General features: G+C 40.6%; 2 protein-coding genes across 2 annotated transcripts; one reads left to right on the forward strand and one right to left on the reverse strand.

The window, feature by feature from the left end:
• Window positions 1–2505: 2505 nt before the first annotated feature.
• LOC131878422 (UDP-glycosyltransferase UGT5-like) lies at window positions 2506–4963 on the reverse strand. Its single transcript, XM_059224396.1, has 4 exons — window positions 4430–4963; window positions 3795–4361; window positions 3368–3717; window positions 2506–2931 (listed from the first exon to the last, which is right to left on the reverse strand). The coding sequence occupies exons 1-4, from the start codon at window positions 4769–4771 to the stop codon at window positions 2598–2600; spliced, it is 1593 nt and encodes a 530-aa protein (XP_059080379.1). The 5' UTR covers window positions 4772–4963; the 3' UTR covers window positions 2506–2597.
• A 12048-nt stretch (window positions 4964–17011) lies between these two features.
• LOC131878311 (cuticle protein 21-like) lies at window positions 17012–22501 on the forward strand. The gene is made up of 3 exons (XM_059224251.1): window positions 17012–17506; window positions 21671–21787; window positions 21869–22501. Exons 1-3 carry the CDS (start codon window positions 17495–17497, stop codon window positions 22349–22351), a joined length of 612 nt encoding a protein of 203 aa, XP_059080234.1. The 5' UTR covers window positions 17012–17494; the 3' UTR covers window positions 22352–22501.
• Window positions 22502–23223: the final 722 nt, after the last annotated feature.

The following is a 23223-nucleotide window of genomic DNA, read 5'->3' on the forward strand; positions in this document are numbered from 1 at the left end:
GCTCACAAAGGACATTTGTGCAAGCAAAACCAAAGACGCAAGCTAAGGTAGCATACATCTGAGAGATCGGGGTGTCCAAAAATACGGGATTATGATGCGAAATTGACGAGGGAGACTACCAAAAATATTTGATCATCAAAAATCCTAAATATCTTACAACAACCTAATTAGCTCTTCCCTACGACAAATTAGAAAAGGAATTTTGAATAGAGTGGGCTTTTGCGATTTTCACTTGATTTGAAAATATCCTTTGGATCGGAATACGGGGTTCACTAGTACGAGTAGTAGAGTACAAGGAAGATCTCGTACTCGCATTTTCAGGAGCACGATCCTTATGTTCCGCAATTATCATAAACATTTTCTAGGGATGCCATCATTAGGCGTATTTTGATTTTGAGACTAGACTAGATTATAAATGTCTATCTAGAAAATGGATGTCGGCTTGCCGATCACTTGGTTGGCAAATCAGTAAGTTGAACGGATTTGAGATCAATTCCCGGGAGACGCTCCATGGCTTTGTTTTGCCAACCGATCGGTCGCTCAAGTCTAGATATCCATGGCTAGACTGTCAATAACTGCAATTGGATACGAAAGTCCATGGTTGAAGAGATAATCAATAATAGATCATTCATTTAGGGCTTAAGATACCGGGGCAGCGGTAACAAAATTACAAGCATCGAAATAACAATAATACGTTCCTTTTTTTCAAAAAGAGAAATGTACGTAGTCCCATTACATTGTAAAATGGTACCATAACTGTAACGCCTTTAACTACAATGAACTGCTTTATGGCTTATATCTTCACATTCAAATTCCGCTTGACTTTAAGACCTGACTCAGAGCAAAATCTTCCTTTGGCTTGAGGATGGGGCACCAAATTTCCCAACCTTCCCCATTTCCGAATTTCAAAATGCTATTAGGCAATGTTATCCTCATAAAATTGGTACTGTTTTACACATGAATTAATTCAATTAGTGGGAAGAAATGATTTTCCTCCATTGCATTTCCCTTGGCTTGGTAAGCATCATGCCTAATGACCATGTCCAAGAATGGGAGAAATGCAGTGATAAGACAATGAACAATATCAATGCTCTTTAGCGTAACATGTTGGCAAGAAGCTTTCAATTTCAGGGCTCTTTGATGCACAAAACACATTGATATAGCGAAGTATTATCTTGATGAGGCAAAAACCTGAATATCGGTCACCTAATTCTTTTGCATAAGTTATTGTAACGAATAACGCCATGACAGTTTTTGGAGAGTAACGGTTGAAAATGAATTACTCTTTTTGACGGTGACCTGGCAGCTCAACCCAGAACAACTCGACCCACCGGACCTAACCAACTCAATAAAGAAACACGATATATTGGATAAAAGATCACTTAAAAGATTACTTACGGAATGGAGCCGAAACTTTATGAGTGAAAATTCAATTTCCTTGCCAAGATGTTAACACCAAAAAGGCATAACACTTTAATGTTTTAATGAATCTAACTTGATTTCTAAAACTTTTTATCGTCAGGTCTTGATTAAAATAACAGGAACTTTTTTGTGGGCCACTAAATTTGGCTTTATTTCTGTACTGGGTCGAGTTGTCCGCTGGGCCGAGTTATCTGCTGGGTTGAGTTGTCCTGGAACCGTGACCAAGCCGCTTAACAGTAAAGAGTTTATTTTACAATTTTTGTACTTTTTGTCCCTTCAGCCTATCCTCTATTTTGAACAGTGTTTTTGATTGGCTTATACATAATACAATAAAGTAAGAGAAAGAAGAAATGAAAACGCCCTAAAAGATGCAAAGTAGCAAAATAGCACAAAATACAAAGTCAACAATAAAAAAGCGCAAGCACAAATACAACTTATACTAGGACGAGGATAACGAGAAAAGTTGTAATTTTGGTTGTTCTCATTTTCTTATTAAGGCTCGAAAAAATAGTTATGATTTGGTTCAAAATAGTTTTTAGTTATGGAATAGTTATGGAAAAGTAGATTACGAAAATATATGCTTTTTGCATTTATGGAATTTGTTTGTTCTTTTGTGCAGGCTTATAAATATGTTGAAGAGTTCTGATATCATAATCCATTGAAAGACAAAAGAAGTGTGAGATTTCGAAAAACAGTATTATCGCTATAAGAGAACCCGAGATATTAATTGCGAATACCTTACGGTACAGTTCTGGGAAAGGTAAAATAAACTTTAGACTAAAAATTAATGCCAGCCAACTAATGTACCCCTAGAACAAGTGGAAAGACGAGAAAGGACAACAGTTCTGTAATTTTCGGAAAAAGAATGTGTTTTTTTGTGTGTGTTAAAAATCACGAGTCAACATTTTGCTATGACATCGTGGAAGCACTTGAAATTGGAATTTCATCTAGATTAGCCATCTTTTCGGTCCCTATTTATTCCATATTCTTCGCGCGTATAACAGTCACCTTTACTTTTGAAAAACGTAATCAAGACTCGGTCCAATTACGTTTCTTCCTTACACCTTTGGACGTTTAATTTCGCCAAGGCCCTTGTTCTAGCTTAACCTGATCGCCAAAGACGTTTCAACATGATTTGGAAAAATGCTCCTTATATGGATGGCGTTGGTTGAGATTTATGACAGTTTAACTTTATTCATTTGAGACAGGGAACACATGATGGGCTTCAATAAATACTGATACAGGTAGGAGGAAGCTTTGACAAGAACAGACACAATGACAATGAAAGACAACACCAGAAACACGTACACATCCACGAGGTTCTTCTGGAACCAATTCAGATGAGTATGCGCCACTTGCAGATGAGGCGCTCCCTTGTGGCGCATGATGAACTCCGTCCAGTAAACCGCCTTATCTATGGGCTGAATGGGTTGATCCCGGAAGATGGCGCCGTATTTCAATGCATTGGCCTTGTATTTGGGTACTTTCAGCATCCTTTCAATGGCTGATCTGCAAACAAAGATTGAATGAAGGACTTTCCGTCAATTCATCGAACGGTCATGCATTGTCCATTCTCAATCTGATCTATCTAGAGCCCCTACGCAAAGAAAGTCAACGAGACTGGTTTTCATTAAATGGGCTGTTCAAACTTTTGCTCAATCAATTGACAGCTTCTTGGCGTGGGCAAAGGTGCACGAAATGGACATTTGTGCGTGGATTTGTAGTGTATGTATGAGCTAAATGCTTTGCAGTCGCTTCTTAACATACAAGATCCACTTCATTCTTGGACAAAACATGAAGTGCCCATGTGTACGTTAGACCGTTCCCCTCCTAGGACTATTACTCCATCCAGCAGTACACATCTACTCTGAGCTAACAGTCGAGTCGCTTTCATTAGCAGATACACGTCGAACGGGTTTAAGGGGCGCAAACAATCGAAACTTACAGAAGATCTTTCTCCGTGAGGGTTTCCCAATGCAAGGTCTGTCCGTAACCTAATTCTTGAGCACGTTTGGCGTTCATGAACTGATCGGCAAACGCGGGAAGGAACAACATGGGTTTGTTGTGGTAGAGGGACTCTTGGGTGCCCAACAGACCCCCATGAGAGAGGAAGAGCTTGACATTCCGATGACCCAATAGATCCTGCTGGGGACACCATTGACACAAAAGCACATTGTCGGACACATTGGCGATTTGACCGGTCTCCCATTTCCAAATCACTCGCAGGTTCAATTGAGCAAAAACACGGAGGAACAAGTCACGAGTCTTCTCCGGCATTATACTTGTGTTCAACACCTGCAAAGGAAACCAACCCCCAAAGCATTGTTATTCTGCCAAGGATCAGTTGGGCAAGTTTAGCTCAAGACACTTACGGATCCGAAAGAGACATAAACCACGCCTTGTCGGGATTCATCCACCCAATTTCTCAACAGACCGGTCAGTGGTTTGGCTGGTCGGGTGTGAATGCCACCAATGAATTGAGTATTGGGATTGGTGGGTCGAACTCCGTCAAAGAGAGGGTGACCATTGTAGAAGGCAAAGTTGCCCTCATGAGCCATGGACCAAAGATCTGGAGTTTGGTCCAAATGGAGCAGATCACGGAGATGATGGCTCAAAAGGCCCAAGATTCTATAGCCGAAGATATTGGTGATGGCCGTCACGCCCACTGTGTTTTGAAGCCGTTGCCAAAAGTCCATTTTCTGGCTAAAACTCGACATCGTGTTAGGCACAAACGCGGGTTCAATGGGGTTACCCACGACTTTGTCGACGATGGCTAGTCTCGTGGCGGAATGATAATAGATGATGGGCGCATGAAACAGTTTTAGAGCCGCATAGAAGCCCACATCGATGGAGTCTGGCGAGATGAACGCCACATCAAAATGCGTTTGATTGTTGAGCAATCGCTGGAATCTCGGGTTGTGGAATGTGTTGTTCTGAGCCTGGAAAGCAGGCATATCAAATCCATTATTACTAGCCCGAAATTGTACGATATGTGGTGCTATCTTACCTGAACCAGCATGGCTTCAATCCGTTGGAACTGGGTGGGGCTGAAGGCTTGAGCGAACACATCCTTGGAGAACTGATCATGAGCCAAGTCATGACCCGTCACGATGAAATCCACATGGGAGTGGTTGCCCAAGAACTGGTCGGGAAAGGGGGACACTATCGTCAAGTGGTGGCCTTTATTGGCCAAGGCCACCGCCAAAGGCCGCCAAGTGAACCAATGGCTCTTGGAGCCGACATTCATGTACATGAATATTCGCCCTGCAGACACTTCCTGAGTAGGAGCACTCAAGGAGAGACCGAGGGCGATCCAGAGGAATGTGAAAGCACCGCACCTGAGTGGCATTTTGTCCAGATCAATCCCGCAGGAGTGTGTGAGTGTAGCTAATATGTTTGAGCGTGTGGCTAGCCAACTTTCAAAGGACTAAGCGAGTCCACGATGGATAATTTATGCTGAGGTTAGCAGGATGGTGATAAAGATCAAGATGATGAAGATGATCAATCTTCACGCCGGGAGGAGGATCGCTATTAATGTGAATGTGTGCCACAGCATTGTCTTTATAGAGATCGATCCTCGTGAAAGAGTGGTGTCAGTCAGAGGTCGATCGACCACCGCTCTCGCCAAACATCGATCTCCAGACCGATTGGGGGAGGAGAAAGAACAGCCCGAGGAGGAAGTAGTGGTGGTGCCGGAGAAGACAGAAGAGGAGGAGGAGGAGGAGGAGGATGGTGAACTTCTTGGGAAGCGATAGAGGATTTTGGACGCTGGGTGGGTGAGTGGGTGGGTACTCATTACTGCCCTCAGTGCTTCTTGCACTGGAATGCCCGGTCATCTTGAGCGTTTGACGTTTCCAAGAAATCCCCGAAAGTTGTTGTTAGACGAGGATCATTACTGTCCAATGACAACACAACATCCCAATCTCTCGGATGTACTCTATGGAATCAATCGATTCCGGAGAAAACCGAGTCTGAAGAGGCAAACGACAAGGATCCTAGGATAGTATGAAGAATACCAACAGACAAACGATGCATTTGGATCGAACTCTTTCCCGGGGAAGAAAATGTTGCTTCGTTGTTGATTGGGAAAAGTGTACTTTAAGAATTAAAAGAATGACTACTAATCTGTGCCTCAATCATACAAATTGACGACCGTGGCCAATTCCTCCACAGGGGTTGGTCAATTTGTGCCCCAAAGCAATCAGTCAGATTCGAAAACATCAATCATCTTTGGTATCACCCACCGGCTTTCGGAGTCGATTTGAGCGATTAGTGGGCAACGCCGGTCCACCTCTTTCTATTTTACCAGATTCGACAAATTCGTACTTTCAACGTAAGGAATATCGCTGGAATTGCTGATTCCATTGTTCCGCCAAAAATGATGATGATGACGGCGGCAACTTACTTTCCGTTCAACATGATTTTGAAGGAGGACTCACGTGAGACTTGGATGATCTTGACAACCTTACGTACTGTACGTCAAGTGGTTGATAATCTCGGCGGTGACAAACGCTATCCTTAATAAATGAATATACGGTATTTAGTTTTTTCAATTCTCGCAATGCTGATTCATAGACTCTCTAAATTGGTACTTTATGTCTTAGTCACTAAAATAGTCTGAAGCTGATGATGAAATTACTCAATCGTTCAAATTTTCATCACATTTGTCGCATTCGTGTTCTACTTACTACTTCCTATTGTTGCTAAAAATGAATTCAATTCTTTGAGTAATTCTTCAATTGTTGTGATATCAGGTAGGCCTTTAGTAAATGAAGCTGGCAAATGAATATATCGATCGAATCCTTGAAGCTCTTGGTACAAGATTTGGACCAACTCAATTCGATGGTAAACCTTTAAAACTCTTGAAATATTGGTGGCATGATCAATTCTCGGACCAAATTGACGCAACTCCATTTACTTACGTTTCTCCAAGCCAGGACCCTAAAATACTCTTCAAAGTCCATGGGTCCAAGCTTCTACACCCCCCCTAAATATCACACCCAAGCTTTCACCTCCCGATCATCCTCACTACGTTGTTAGCAACAACTGACTCGGGAGAAATCTGTATTTGCCAAGTGATTGACCCAAGAATACAGCAAAGACGGCCACCCAATGTGATTAGAAACCCCAGTCTCATTCTGCTTGAGAAGTCGAAATCGATCTATCACAAGACAATTTTCCTCATGTCATCGCTATAAAGATAGTGAGTTATCATTATCATCCTCAATGATTTAACAAACCACTTCTTAGCGGATATTTTCTTCAACGTTTGCCATGATGTACGTAAGAACGCAACAAACGAAATGGAAGCAGTTTCCCGCCCGCCACGGGTCGTCCAGCTATAACCGAGCCTTGGGCCGAGCTCAACAACACAAACGAGAAAAACAAACATGGGTGGAGATGCTCCAGTGAGTGTCTGTCTTGGGAGGAAGTCGTCGTCTCATGGAAGTATGTTGAGGATTTCCTAGGAAAGATCAAACGAAACATCGTCCATGGCCACATGTACAATTGTACATTGTGTTAAGGGAATGTACACAGTACAGTACACACTGTGGACACAGCCCAAGGGCCAAGCGAGCTATTATGATCAGGGGGGGGGCGGGGGAGGCGGGGTCGATCATGTTCCAACCGAGTGCCACATCGCACGCATCGGACGCAATTGGCCGGCCCAACAAAAAACCGGCGCCCAAACTTAAAGGGCTAAATCATGGCGTCAATGAGATGAGACAATTGATCGACTAGCGGTGAGACGAGTTAGAGATGGTGCCGAATTTCGAAAGCGGCTAAACCGAAACCGTAGGCAATTTAACACTTGAAAAACATGCTTTACATTAGCGGGGTCTTTTTCTACCTTTGGTGAGGAGGCTGCTAACAACACAATCGTTTTAGATCTTATCACCACCTTTTATCAACGTTTAGAGTTGCAAAACGGACTAATACTAATTTTTCATGAGAAGGCTATGAGATAATCGAAATAACTATTCATTTTTTTTGGATTGGGACGCCTGGTAGACAATATGTTAAAATTAAACCCTTGCTGAAAAGATACTGTTAATTAATATTGTAGAAGATAGACAATAGACATAACCAAAATTGGAATTGTTTCAGTCCACCCACGATCTACTTTAGAATTGATCGTGGGCTAAGATGTTTTCTTTGGGGAGCAATGTGTCGGGGGTAGATAAAGAGAGAATAAGCAGTCCAGGGTGTCAAAACTAGAACTCGATGTCGGACCCCTAGAAACTTTGTTCACAACATCACAGTACACTTTTGTACCCTTCAGGTAGGTTCTTGAAAAATGTGATTGAACTTACAAAGAAGGTGCTGAAGTTTTCAATAATCGAAGGGATCAAAGCTCGAAGTAATGGAGAACATGCTCGTTAGGGCCGCCTAAAGCTGCAGCAGGCTTCATCCTTGTGGGACTCTTTACCTTCGGCCACTCGTTCATTCCATGTAATCCTTAGAATAATTCAACAGTGCCATAAAAGGATTTTATCAGAACTGCACTCCCCTCCCACAAAAACTGAACTTTTTAAATCAATTGAGATTTCCTATTTACATTTTTTTCCTGTACCTAAGAATCGATACGTAATAATAATGCAAAAAGTATGATAGTGCTTAACAAAGATCAAAAATAATAATGTTCTAGGCTATGAAAAATACTGCATAAATTGGCAAAAACACATTCAAAAAACGCGAGATATTGAAAAAAGGCAAACTTTCTTTCTGTTTACTTTCTTAGAGTAAAATTAAGTTCTTTAACAGACACATAATCAAAGCGAAACGAAGCGAAACGAAGCGAAACAAGAAAATAAAGAAGAATATAATGAAAATAGCTAATAGATAGTTTTACACATTTTACAATCAGACATGACCAAGAGTCGCAATAAAGCTTATTTATTAAATAAAGAATATTGAAACTATAATATATCTTTCCTCAAAAGAGCCCCATTTCCTCTGGATGATTGAAGGGGGGTTTTTGTCTTAGCTAAAGTGTGTCAAGCAGCCAAAATGCAAGGGGATAAACTAGGAAGGGGAAACTAATATAACCCTTGCTAGGGATATTGGTTTTGAAATAACAATTGACAATGATTTGGGAACAGACCATAGAGAAAGATTTTCAGCAACCACTCTGATCTAGTAAGTAAGCATTTCATAGTAGAAAATACATGTTACTGTGTTGTTTGATATTTTGACCATGTACTGGATAATTTTTTTTAAAGAAACTAGGTTTTACGAGCCAATAAAAAAAAATCTTAAGAAGATGTTCAAGAAGCTAAATAAACAAGCACTTCAGAGAAAAATGAATACAGACTAAAACAATCAAACATGAAAAACTTATATGAAATGGTTCTCAAAGAAAGGTGAAAATAGAATGGAAAACTAGCTCTTGAGCAAAAACGATAAAAATGCATAGGAGTTAAAAAAAATCGAAAAAGTGAAGAAAAAATTATTGTCTATTTAATTTGTAATATGTCTTTTGAACCTCCTTCAGCTTTGTTCAACCGGTGTTAAATTATCCTCTTAACGATGGTGTTTGCAAACTTATACCAATCTCTATTATATTGTTAGCTGATAACTCATAAGGGAAGAAGCAGTCGTAGTGAAACAGCTTGAAACCGACCAAAGCGCCCCAAACGCTTTTAGAACGTACTCTGCATGCAAAGGAGGAAAACGCACATGGAGCTTAAAGTACACAAGCCTCATGTTCTCGACGAAATCGATCCAAACGAGGATAGCTCTAAATTTTGAACTTTTTTACTGCTGACCTGTGCACTGTGCACACACACTGAGAAACCCTCTTTTAAGGCAAAGACCATCTTGGGGGTCATTGTAAATCGAAAGATCTGGTACAGAACAGTCCTACAAAAAATGCACAAATCCAATGTGTTCACATTTTAAGACAAGTCGAATCGGCATTCTAAGCTTTAAGTATTTCACATGAATTTCAATTCGTTGCTCACCTAAGTTCTTTGATTTCCATTATTGGTCACTTCTAAAGGGAGCCAAAATTGATTGAGGGTAAAATATAACTGAGCAAGCAAAAAGAATAAGGTGACATACATAGGTCACTACATAACGATCATTTACTGCAAACGCAAATCAGCAAAAAAAGAGGTGGCCTTGGCACACCAAAATCAGGGAAACAACGCACCAAAAGTATAAGGTTGTCCTTTTATTTATTCTATTTGGGCTCTTGTTAGTTTGTGTCTAGTGAGTGATGTCCCCATTTTTCCCCAGTTAAGGAATAAAAAGATTTGAGAACCCTAGGTTCACCCCAAACACCGAATGGTTTGTTTTCATGGGGGGACCTTGACTAGATTGATGCCACTGTGCAATCCTCCGCTTTGTCCCGAGAAAGGTATCCGGCTCAGAGAGCTCGCTCAGTCGACCCCGTGACCTTTCCCAAAATATCAAACAAACAATGGAATGCCCTCGACCCAGGACGACTCGACCCAGCGATCGTATCTACTCATGGGTAACTGAGAGTAATATGGCCCTGAACGGAATGAAATTCCGCTCAATGACGTTTGGGTCAACTCCTTTATATACTCCACTCGTAGATAATGGAGGTAAAGATATTGAGCACGTCTCATCAATGAAAGATTTAGGCCTAGTTCTCTAAAATAATGGAAAGTTTGATGAGTATATCCAGTTGAATGTGGGTAAAGCCTTTGAAATATGTGTTTGGATATATCGCACGTTTAAGTCCAAAGATAGCATCACGATGCTAATTCTGTACAAGTCGATTGTTCAGCCACATCTTGAATATGCTTCACCCATTTGGGCTCCAATGAATTTAGCAGGTTTGCAAAAGGTCGAGCAAGCCCAAGGGTGTTTCACTTGGAACATCACAGGAATGAGAGAGCTCTCGTATTGGGAGAGACTAAAAAAGTTGGGACTGTACAGTGTTTAGAGAAGTTGAGAAAGGAATCTGATACTATAAATAGACGAATTATAACCTTTCATTTTAATAGCACGGGGGATTACATTCCCTGTAGCGGTAAGATAAGCCCGTGAAAAAAACAAACCAAAAAAAAAAAAAAAAAGATATACACTTCTTTGTGTGATGACGTGGTGTGCTTTTTTTTGGAGTGCCCTCTTAAACTTTACAAATTTTTAAAAGGCAATTGCAACAGTTTTAATCCTTATTGAATATTATGGATTTCATGCCTAAAAATAAAGCAGGCTCTAAATTTTACTTTGAAAAATGCCCTCAAGAGATTTCATGTTACTTTTTGAACAGTTTTGAAACCTAAATGTCCTGCCATTTTGGCGAGTGGACAAGAATATGGCTAGGAATTTGAAAACTGCTTTTGATTCAAAAATGTTTTGCTTCAGGTCCCTCAGACCTGCGAAATAAAAAATGATAGATTAGAAAGAGCTATTTCCTTGCTCCTGGCAGAAAGTCCCTGAATTTAGATTGATTTTGGCGCGACACCTTAAAACACTTAGCTCGTGGATAATGAAAGCAAATGAAGTCCTCCAAAATAGTAGAAAGCTCGACGGGTATATCAAATAAAATAATAAATGAAGTTTTTCAACCGAGTGATTGAATCTTTGAATTTAGAGTATTCAATATGTCACTGTTAGCTCTTACACAATTCAGTTGTTCAGTTACATCTTGAGTATGCTTCGCCCATTTAGACTCCAGTTTGTATTAGCAGGATTGCAAAAAGGACGAACTGATCCAAAGGTGTTTAGTAGTACTCTTTTAGGAATGAGATGGCTCTTGCATTGGAGAGAGCTATAACTCACACTAGTAACCTATTTAAGAAATGGAGCATATTAAAAGTCGAGGTTCAAACGAATTGAGAATCCATGCATGATTGCTTTTATAGAAATGTGCCTGACATTGTAAACAACCATGCTTGCAAGGAAATGCGAGGCAACATAATACGGTTCTGCATACGTCTAGTCAAGTTATCCTGGTATCAACGACTCCCAGTGCATTCTCTTCCAACATGTTGGAACAATTACATTTTAACCAACGACATTTTTCATGGCTAAACAGGCCATTCCAACAAAGCTAAAATTGTTACTTTATAATGCACTGGTCAGGAGACGGCTTGAATATGGGATTGAATTTTTTGGCTCAAGCTCGGCAGTTAAAAATCTCATCATTCTTCAGAAACGTTCCATCCGGTGGATCGTGGGGGCAAAGTCACGTTGTCACACAAGTGATCTATTTAAGAAATGGGGAACATTAAAAGTCGAGGATTTAGTCAGAGTAAATCAATTAAGATTCATGTACAATTGTTTTTATGAGAATGTGCCTGACATTGTCAACAATCATGCTTACAAAGAAATGCGAGGTAGCACAATACGGTTCTACTTACGTCTAGTCAAACTATGCTGGTATCACCGACTCCCGGTGTATTCTTTTCCAACATGTTGGAACAACTATATTTTAACAAATGACATTAAAATTACAAGCCTACCTAATTCCCTGCGGGAATGGACCCAATATTTGACGGAAACAATCACGAACTCTTATACTGTATAACCAACTGTAACATAACTAACTGCTTTTCCTGTACCTAATTCCTTTCTTTCAGTCACTCAGACATCCTAGTGAACCAAGTCACGCTTGAGATCTTTTGCATAGGAACGGGAACATCCCAGGTTGGAAGCCTTTGTCCCCGGACCAACGGAATTTGAAGAACTGACACATCTAAGAGTCTCAACTTGTCAAGGTGGCCCATGAAAACAAACCACATGGTTTATAGGCTAACCTAGGGATCTCATACATTTTACTATCCATTCTATTTTACTTTTCCCGCTTTGTACTTATCTATCTTTAATGTTATCCCGAGACCCAAAATAAAACATTACATCATCACATCACTCTAAGATTACCAGCTTACCTACTTCTATGCGGAGATGGACTCAATTTTTGACAGAACTTTGATTACTAATAAACACTTGATTTATTTGAAGAATAAATCAGACGGCCACGTTGCAATACCTTGGGCTGGGATAGTCTGGGAAGAATGATAGTGGAACAGACTGCGGGATGTTTACGGTCCAACAGAATAGGATCAACTTTTCCCTTAATTTTTCACATGAAATAGTCTTCATGTCAATTGATCATTCGAAATGGGCCGCAATAAGTGGCAGTGAGTGACGAGGACACCGAATCCCAACGCACAAAAACAAATTCGAACTTCAATAAGGCCGAGGGCGTAATGACGAAGATGATCCATTGCGTTTTGGTTACACAAAGGAAAACCTCTCCAGACCCTGGCAGACATCAGGAATAAAAGCTTGGCGGAATGAGGATCAGCATTAATATGAATCAACAACAAAAACAACCAAGAATACAAAGTGATTCACAACAAGTATCTGAAGCTGCAGAATCATTTGGGTTCGGTTTGTAGGCCGATCGAAGTCCAATCCTGCCAATTTTGAACCTTTGTGATTTTTGCCATCAGGTAAGCCTTGAGGAACCAAGGGATCCGCTCGACTAACCCCTTGGAATCCCAGGCCACGCAGTTGTAAAATGGAGACCTTCAAAAAAGAACAAAGAAGCAGATGGTTCTCCACGAGATGAAAAAAATATTGTCGAAGCAGGCATAGGTGAGTAAGGTGCGAAGATGGCAGGTCGGCAGCCCTTAATTAGTTCTTTGGTCTTCTCTCGTGGTTTGCAATAGGAGGACGAGTGAGTGAATTTCTCAGGAACTACGTCAATAACGATGAGCTTTCTTGCCATACCGACAATGGAGAAGACACAAGACAACAGAGATCACACAACCTTGGGACGAACTTGAAGACAGATTGAGTAATGCCTAATCAACGAATAAATCTCAAGGCTCATCGTCACGAAGCAGGAGAAAGATGTGGAAAAGCGGGTAACACTTTATCCTTGATTGAGCAATCCCCATGGTCCACAACATCATCCAACAAAACAGAACTTGGAACCCTAGCAATGGCGTCGCTTCCCAGACAAGATATTTGGTTTCGGACGTAGAAGTGTTCCGTAGACAAAATTGAGCTTCACGAAGAGCGAACCAATTTTGCGGCTCGTCACTCCAAGAGGAAGGAATTTTAAATACCGCAACCGAAGTAGATTGTCCACGGTAAAAGATTCATCGTCGGTCTCCCTTTTGAATTGGAGAAGACAGGTTATCAAATATGGCGGGTGTACTCGAGAGGGTGCGGAGAGCAGAGCTAGGATCGGTGGGCGGTCAGCTTAATGCTAGCTGATCGCCACCAAAGGTGGGCACGGTAGAGTGGTACAAAGGTACGATGGTTATCTGCCCCCGTATGATTTAAAATCATCCATGAGCTGAATTTTAGGGTCAATAGTAGTGTCCATAGAAGCTTAGAGTGCGCTTTGAGAGCACCTTCAAGCTCTTCAGAACCAGCCCCAGTTACCAGCAAGAAATTTGATATCAAGATTCAAATGTTCGTTTCAAGAAAAAGACAAACCTGTCTTTTAGCTCAATGCCATTTGGTATAATATCATCCTATTCTTTAACGACATCTATGAATCTCTGTCAAACCGCCGTTTTGGGCCCACAGATGGGGCAAGAGGGATGAGAGTCTTATGACTTAGAGCTCTATTATGACTTAAGATAGCACGCCAAGCTGACTTTGTTTCAGGAACCCAGGTCAGTCAAAACTGCAGAACCGTAGTATAAACAATGAAGCCCCTCTCCTTTTTTTTCCTCAGGCTCATTCATTGTTCAATTTCCTGCCCCACCATGAGCGTTGATCAGTTGGCGTATTTTGAGTCAGACATTTTTGCGGACCTCCTTGTCGTTGCTGGGAATGCAGTCCCCAAATGCTTAAGCAGGAGACTTCCTTTTATGTAACTTTCTATTCATGTAATATCTGATCCACCAATGCATTAGAATTGACGGATTTGACTAGAATGTGGGTCTGATCAGAAGTTAGGGCCAGGGTGAGACTCGAAAACTCAATCAGATCATAGCCAAGTCTCAGCCGACTCGGAAGAGGATCCCATGATCAATAAGTCCAATCTAAATCACAACTGCTTTGCTCTATTTTTGAGCTCACATTCCGGTGACCTCAAAATTTCCATGGGAACTTTCCATAGAATCCCTGAATTCAAAGATGAATCACATGAACATCTCTTCCATTTCGTTTTGGTAAAATCCTGCCTTTCAAATACTTGGAGGCAATGTTCTCGTATCTTTTTTATTTGAAGAGAAGTATCGGTGAAGTGGGCCAGCTCCAGTTGTAAACACGGCAACCTTTACTTTATGTACCTACGTCGAAGGTTCTCAAAAAACTGGTCTGCCGTGTTGGCTCTACTGATGGGATCAAACAAATAATCACCGGAGGTTCCGAATAGGGCTACCAATTCAAATTTTAAGTGGCATGTGGCACCCTTAGCGGAATTAGTTAGTCACAAAAAGTAACCCTGATTTATCTCGGGTTACCTTTTTGGTCAACCTTAACCTTCTTCAGTACGTTGGAAACGACTGGTGCTTTGAGTTTTCGAGTTTTCTGGCGATCCTGATTTTGAAACTTTATGTGATCATATCACTAGTTGGCTCCTCACAAGGCATAGTCTTGGCTATTTGCTTTATGGTACAATGTAAAATAAAAGTTCAAACAATGAAAAGGAGCTCAACACTTTCTTCTTTTTACGTGTGGTTCGGATTTGATTGAAAAATGAGGTGAAAATATGGCGCACCACACGACACTTCTGTTTTTGCCACACGCGTTCTTTAAGGATTAAGGATGTTTTTCAATGGTCATTGGTCGACCCGAATGTTTTACTTATAGAGGATCCCCAGCATTTCCAAAAAATCTTAACCTTTCTCGCATTCCATGTCACGATCCACGTACTCGAAAAAAGCTTCCAGGGTTGTTGCACTTCTTTGTCAGTAGGCCATAAACAAATACTTCCTTCATCCATCAACTTAATATTCACCCGAAATGGCTCTACCCTTGACATGGATTGGACAACGATTTGTCGACGTGAAACCCATTAGCAGAAAACACCAGAGACTAACGGGGTGATTCAGTATCGCATACCTGAACTGAAGCTCTTGACCCATGATGTTCAAACTACCTATTGTCGAACCGTCCTGTTCGCTGGGCCAGTCAACCAACAGATGCAACTCCTCATTGGCTGTACAACGCCCCAAAGCCAAAAAATGAAGATGGAGAACAAAAGCCAGAGCAAGTCCACCTTTTAGTGAGGTCGTCCCCGAATATCTTGGGCTGTTGCCGTCGCTGTTGCCGTCGAGCAATGGTCTTCCTTGGTCTGTCGATCGCTTTTGTCCAAGCAACAACCATCCCCTTGGTTGGTAGTATGCAAACAAAGATGGCGTTGATGGCTTGAAGAGACTGGATTGCTGAGGGCGTAGTTTTACGGACTACAGAACTCAAGGACAAATACTTTCCGACGTCTCAAGCAATCAAAGCGAGTTCTTTTTACATCGAAACTAAAAAGGGTTGGTTCTGCTGTCAACGTGATACTGTTCACGTCCATTACTTATTACCATGTCTTATAATTGATCAGTTGCAGCCATAGCTAAGAAATGACTCTCCTGATCGTTATCCCAAAGCAACTTAGAATGTGTCTAAATAAGTCTACAGGTCAGCTCGGGTAAGCGTTTGATGCAATCAAGGCGTTGTTATGTAGCTAAACGAATTTCAATGATTTGTTAATCATATGTAGTACGACACCCTCTTGTTCATGTTTGCAGCTCAGTCTGAACCATCAACGAATTTTGTTTTCACATACGAGGGTCGCAAGGAACAGCTAGTAATGTTAAGAAATGTGTTCTTTTTTTTATGAAACTGTCAGAAATACCCAGGTTTAATATCTTTATTTATCGCACATACAGAATATGCTATAAAAAATGTCACCAAAAACACATAGTAAGTATATCAAGATAACGGAACCCCAATCAACCAAACCAACCATTTTTTTGGAAAGAGAGGTATTAATGAATGTTGCCTTGGCGACAAGAGAAGAGCTAGCTACCTTGTGGGGAGTTAAATTCTTCTGTTAGTACAACATTCAAAAAGTGCGAACATTTTGGGCAATCATACGATATTTTTGCTCTCCACATTTTTCGTCTGACATCTTGATTTCAAAGTCCTGATTGACAATAGACCATAGAATTTCAGGGTGGTGAATTACAATGCCCTTGAAAATCCTTTCATTTTCAGGATCACAAATAAAGATACATAAAGGTACTAAGAAATTCACATCTCGTGTTTTTCAAAGATCATTTGTTTGTTTTGAATTTGTTAATGAATCATAATACATTTGAAATCTACCGGAAGTATACTAGAGTTCCTATTCATTATTATTAGAATGTTACTGGCTGTAACGATGGAAAATAATATCCGAAAGACGTATTTTTGATGCCCACAATTCGCTAGCTATTTTTTGCGTCCTTGACACAATTAGCAAGACCACCCATAGAGCACCAACCTACAAAATATGCACATAAGGAAACCCGACAAAATATAATTTTCAAAAGTTGATTCAAACCCGCCAAGCTGTCGTTGAAACAAAACAGTTAGCATATCGGTATTTGACCACGCGGAATGGCTCTCCTCATTGGACGGTAACTTCATAGATATTTCATCGCATAGCGTGCAACCCATTTTCATCTCGTCATGGATCTCAAAACACATGCACCTCACTTCGTTGGGTCGTTCGTTAGTGGTTAATCGCACTTCTGGCTCGTTGCATCCGAAATGATGTCACGAAAGGGTCTCCGTCCATGCCTCGAGTAGTTTGTTGCATACGCTCAGTAACCAATGTTGACGCACAAGGGGACTATCCGCAGAGTGCCACTGGTTTGAGGTGGTGGCATGCCTCGCATCGGGCGAACCGTCTATCTGTGAGTGAGTGGGTGCGTACCTTTGCGTACGAGATTTGCAGGTGAGCGAGGACGTGCGTGCGTGAGTGCGTGCCCTCCATGTGGAGGCGAACAATGCTGCCAAAAATTGTCGTTAGTTAGGTTTTGAACCCAATCCGACTCAACCCACCTGAATGCATCACATTGATCTCATCGACCCCAGGACAAGATAGAAACACACATCTCCGTCTTTAAAAACAACAACAAAAATCATCATGTTTGCCAAGGTAAGACCCGCTTGTTCAGTCAATTCATATGATCTTAGTTGGCATTCGTTGTTGAAGGGGAAATTGCATTTCTGGGTAGTGTAAATTTCGAACTGAAATTCGATCATTTGACCCTGAATGACGAGGAAAACAACAGGGGTCAAATCGGATGGGGGCTTCATCGTAACACGGATTCCGGAGAATCGATCCAAGTTCGCTGGAAGTACTGAAACAAGCCAGCAATAACAGTGGGCACTTCCCAGAAAGCTTCAAATCAGTTCACCCAGCCATTCCAAGATGGATGAGATGGACTGGCGTTTCATAATTTTCGGATATGATCAAGGCTGGCTGGTGGAGAGTTGAAGAAAAGTTGACATTTCGCTAGAAGCCAGGATTTTGCATTGTTTTCACTGAAGTCAAAGCAACAATCAGATTCGAGGAAGAGTTCACAAAAAGGCTAGGAACATGAGATACCTATTCCAAGCCACAAAAACACCTTTCCTACTTTCCCCAACGCCTCCAGAAGAGTGGGTGAACAATTGTTAACCGTTAGTGTCGTTGAAAAAAAACAACGATAATTTTTTGATATTGCCAAAGTGGTTAACGGACTACTTTATTTGCTTCTAATAGGGACTGAATGGCTCGTGAATAAGGTATTAGTGTAATCCTGAATTAAAATTAATAGCACAATCATACACACTCCGCACACTGAGACCAGTGGTTCATCTTCGTGAAATTGTGTAATACACAATATGAGATGATCCACTTGTCAATCAATGACTTTTAAGATAGAACAAAACAGCCTTTGCACGAAGAACGTACATGACAAATAATGTCAAAAGAAATCATGCGCTTTTAAACGTTTTATACGAAAACAATGAAACAAGTTTCAAGCTTGATTTGGAGGTTCGTCATCGGTAATCAACAGCTCCATAATCAAAATAGAACAGGATGAACGTAAAGTTATCTTACAATTGCCCAATAAATTGTTTTTGGGTAACTTGGCCAAGAAGCATCGTCCGATGAGGAATAAACTCTCCATGGCGGTTTTTTTAACTGGAATGCATGTGGGAATGCTCACATCTCAAAGTTCACGGAAAGGTTGACATTCGTTTAGACCAAGATGATCATTTATCTTAAGAGCCCGTATTCAAATCATGGTGTCGTATATGAACCACCAAATCCCAGAATCTTATCCGTTAATATTACGGCAACATACTACTGTATGGTAGAGCTGGGCCCTAAATAGAAACAAAACTACTCGGGATAGTAGTGGGTGATGCTGATGATGATCACTGACCATTCGTGTGAAGAGGTCCCGTTACTTGTGTTCAAACTCCTTCACCTTCTCGTCATTGGCTGCTGATTCTTGGTTACTGTTCTCCCTCTCATTCTGGAAGATGAAAGATGAACGAGGCAACCAAAGAACGAACCCACCAAAAGCTCGACAAGCTCTTCAGATTCCATCTGGAAAGAGATGAACCCTCGGAATCATCCAGCGTGAGAACAGCATTCCACACTCGATTGTCATCCATTCGTCGTTCTGTGTGTTGCACGTATGCGCTACACCGCACATAAAACCGATTTTGGGAGTGTCAAGGGTCTTTTCTGTCCACAGTGGTAGACAAAAGAATCCACCAGAACAATTCTCCAACTTGTCCTCGTGGCATGGGAACATCCAAATGAAGATGAAGAGGGAGAAAAAAAAAGCCCACAGGCATGTTGCATCAGCATCATCCCTGTCAACAATTCGTAATGGCAAATTCAATTGCGATAATCGCTTTTTTGACACTCCAGGTCATGATTCATCAGTCATCATCATTAAAAGTCAAACTCTGGAATGCACATCCTTCCTGGTGGACCACACCAAGAAGTGCTCTATATCGAGATTCCGGAATCTGAATTCCGAGTGTCACGTCCATGGGTCTTGAACTCGCTCGGGAAGATTAATGAGAGTGTGAAAATCTGTCCAGAAACACTAATTGTAATTCCTTGGAAATGTTTCATTATGTACATTACACTTTCCAGTTTCAAAGAGTGGACCACCCACAATGTCAACATGTCATATACTCTCAACAACACGCCGACGATCTCAGTACAAACATTTTGAATCTCGCACTAACAGCGATAAAATCCCTCGTAAACTCAAAATAGAAAAAGTCACATTGATAACATCCAAAGTGCTTTCTCAAATTTGACTTTGGCGGTCACTTATCGAGGAGACTTGTGTCAATTACTTCTGAAATGTGATTCAGCCAAAACTTTCGTCAAACTGTATTTCAATTACTTATAAATCACTACCCTTTTCAATGTTTTGCCAGCCTGGTGACCAGTCCTTTACTAAGCATGATTCATCTTTGACATACATTTAGGAAAGAATGGACAAAAAGAAACAAAAGGTCCACTTTAGAGGAACTGAAAGTACGCGTTAGTGCGTAAGCTAACTAATTAATCAATTGTTCGGTAAAAAGGTTTTCCGTTTTCGTTATTGTTTAAGAGGTATTTTTGCAAACATACATGATTAAGCACTTTGATTTGATCCTCACACTGAGACGTAGATCTAAAAGTATTTTGGCAAACTGTATCTTTGGTTATGTAGTAATGTTTACTAAAATGAATTTTCTTTTAATTTGAGAAAGTTACGAGATTCAGGGTGATGAAAATTTTTCGTTCATTGATTATGTACGATCATTTTGTAATAAAAAGCATGTCTCTTTTGGAACATTTCAAAACATATGAGGCTAAAAATCCATTGTCGGCCTTAAAGATAAACAGCCTTGGTAAAACAGTTAACTAGTCGCTAAATGATATCAATGATACTACAATTTTCATAATATTAAATATCAATATTCTTGTGGTTATTGAAAATTGAAAACAAATTATGGCCTTCTTTTACTCAAATCATCCTGATTAATTCTAAATAAAAACATTTAACCAATTCCAGTTTTAAGGATTAATTTAGCCAATTTCAGCAACTAAAGTTCAATATGTTTTTTGCTTCCTTTAAACTTTGATTCAGTGGTAATTTCGTAGAGAATTATGTAACTACTTGTGACCATATCTCCCCTACCTCAAACTGAAACTTATAATTGGTTTTCTGAACGCGGTTGACGCATCGTCAATATTTTTAGACTTGTCAAACCATTTTCGTGCATTTTTTGAGTTTCAAAAAATACAAAAATGGTTAAACATTTTAAAGATTCACTCCTAAAACGTCAAAATTAGTTATTCAGGGGGTTTTGAAGTCATAAATTAATTACACACGAGCCTTGGTCTTTTGGCAGAGGTCGATCTTAGTTTGTCGAGTGGGATATGAAAAATTGCATTTGGGATTGCAAAATTACATATATTTAAATGTAGTCTTATAGGAATGATATGACTCTTTATATAAGTTCGGCACTGTGTGTGTGTATGTGTGTGTGCATGTCTTTTCAAAAAATCAATTAGGAAAAAAATGGTAGTTATAAGGGTAGGTTTGAAACCGTGTATCCTCATAAGCCATAACGGCTAGTTTTTCATGAGGTCCAGAGTGCTTAAAGCAAGTTCAGTTGAAATGTGATTAACTAAAAAATTGGAAGCCTAACTTATATTTTTATACAATCATACATCATACATGGAAGGTTCACACGCATGAAAACAGAACCTTGTATGTAGAAGGCGGAAAGACTCAAAGAAAAAAAGGAGGAATATTCTTCCACAAAATGAATGATAAATGGAAGGCAGTGTTCTTTCAGAATGCTTTCCCTTACGAGAACATTGGACACGATTTGTCATGATCCGCGTTCAAAATAGTATCAAGTGTACTTATCACACTTAAAGTACAAGCCCCGATACCAGTGTGCGCACATCATGCATGATTGCTAATTTTGTCAGGTCGTGTTACTCCTCGTTCAAGTCGCTGCCGCCGGCATTCCACTCCACTTATTACTAATCTACGTAGGCCGACCTTTTCTCCATGACTAATGAATAACCATCATGTGTTTCGTTATCGGTCACGTGGGGACGGGAAAGATTCCTCATAAAAGAGATCGTATGTCAAAGCGAGACAGAAGATCCACTCTTTCGCTCTCTATGACTATACTATGTATAATGAGTCAACTACCTTGGGTTGCGGGAGAAAAAAAACCGGGGGTGACAACTGTCCATCATTTTAATTGTCGCTTTTCTCTTTCCTTCATGATGTAGAGTAATGAGTTTGCCCTTTGCCTGGCCGCAGTTGGCTTGATTTTTCATGCCGTTTGTGCACTTCCCGTGAACGAACCTAACGCCTATGAAAAAGGTAGCTCCACGACAACGCCCAATGTGAGTCCCCCAACCCACTCCAATCGAAATCAATTACTTTAAAACGAACTTTGGTCTTTACTAACATACTCTACTTTTTAGCCTCCTCCTAGCCCGTTTCAATACGCATTTGCGGCTGGCCGGGCACCCGGTGGCAAACCCGACCGTTACGTGGAACAAGAGGGAGACGAGAATGGCGTGGTCCGGGGAAGTTACGCTTACTTGGATCCCAATTGGAAGTGGCAAAAGGTGTCCTATTTGGCCGACCCAGACACCGGATTTCATGTCCTGGAAAGCACGGCGGGAGATGCATCCTCCTTGCCCGAAGATACGCCCGTCGTGGCCGAGGCCAAGGCCAAGCACAAGGCCTTGTATGATCAGATTGCGCAACGAGACCAAGTCCAACCGGAATCCCCTAAGGAGTCCAAGGCTGTCGAAGACAAGAGAATCGAACACTACAGTGCCTTTGAGCGAATCCGAGCAGAGCACGCGGCCATAGCTGAGGAACACGCGCGTTTGGCAGCTGAGGCAGAGAAGTACGAGCTTATAGAGGAGGCCCGCAAGAAACTGTTTTCCAGGGATTAACAGGTTCTAACGAGGATCGTTGACGACGCTTGATGAGACCGTCTTTTGTGATATGCAAGTGGAGCAGAAAGGGTGTGGACCATTTGATTGGTTTTCTCTCTTTTGGTTTAACGTCTATTTATATAGCAATAAAGCAATATATGTCCAGTACTCCGTCGACTCATTAAATATTCATCAAAATGAGGAAAAGGGTGGCAAAATCGACGAAAATGTTGAGCCATTTACCACACTCATTAATGTTTGTAACTTAATGTAGAAACGAACTCTAATAACACGAGTCCTAGAAACAGCCTTTAAACCGAAAGTTTAGAAAGCTCAAAATTGACAAACCACAAAATGAAATATTTTCTCAAGTATTTTTGATCTTTTGGAAAAGAACATGATATTTTTGCCTTTTTCGAAATGTATGTAAAATTTCAGGGAAAATATATGGCATATGATACTTATCAACTGGCTCTAAGCAAGAATATTTTCTTATCTCCTCCATGCCAAGGATAAACAAGGGACCACTTATTGTGCACAAATGCAAATGGTCGATTTTAGCTAACGTTAACCAGCATTTGTTGATTGAAAAATTTAATCAAAGCAAAGGAAGGAGATGCTGCAAAAGTAAAGATCAAGTGTTTCTGTTAATTCATGAGCCATTAAGCAAAAAAAACCTGCTCTTTTTTTTAATAGTGGAGTGTAAAAGGGGCCAACCATATTTGAATGAAAATTTGTTAGTGCTATCAACACGTTTATATTCTAATATTTCTTTCCACAACAATTCACAGTTGTATATTTTAAGCTAAGCTGCAAACCTAGTGGTATGCAAAGTTTACTGCTGGCCCATTGATGATTTGATAAGTTACTTTATAATTAGCCTTAACAAA

This window comes from Tigriopus californicus, chromosome 3 (genome assembly GCF_007210705.1).
Source record: "Tigriopus californicus strain San Diego chromosome 3, Tcal_SD_v2.1, whole genome shotgun sequence".
NCBI classification, from domain to species: domain Eukaryota; kingdom Metazoa; phylum Arthropoda; class Copepoda; order Harpacticoida; family Harpacticidae; genus Tigriopus; species Tigriopus californicus.

Bases quoted from the DNA above. Each gene is read 5' to 3' on its own strand.
- LOC131878422 (XM_059224396.1), bottom strand. From the start codon at position 4,771: ATGCCACTCAGGTGCGGTGCTTTCACATTCCTCTGGATCGCCCTCGGT. The intron at 3,718-3,794 runs GTAAGTGTCTTG...TTTCCTTTGCAG, and splicing joins TTTATGTCTCTTTCGGATCC to GTGTTGAACACAAGTATAAT. The intron at 2,932-3,367 runs GTAAGTTTCGAT...CTTTGTTTGCAG, and splicing joins CTCACGGAGAAAGATCTTCT to ATCAGCCATTGAAAGGATGC.
- LOC131878311 (XM_059224251.1), top strand. The intron at 21,788-21,868 runs GTGAGTCCCCCA...TCTACTTTTTAG, and splicing joins GCTCCACGACAACGCCCAAT to CCTCCTCCTAGCCCGTTTCA.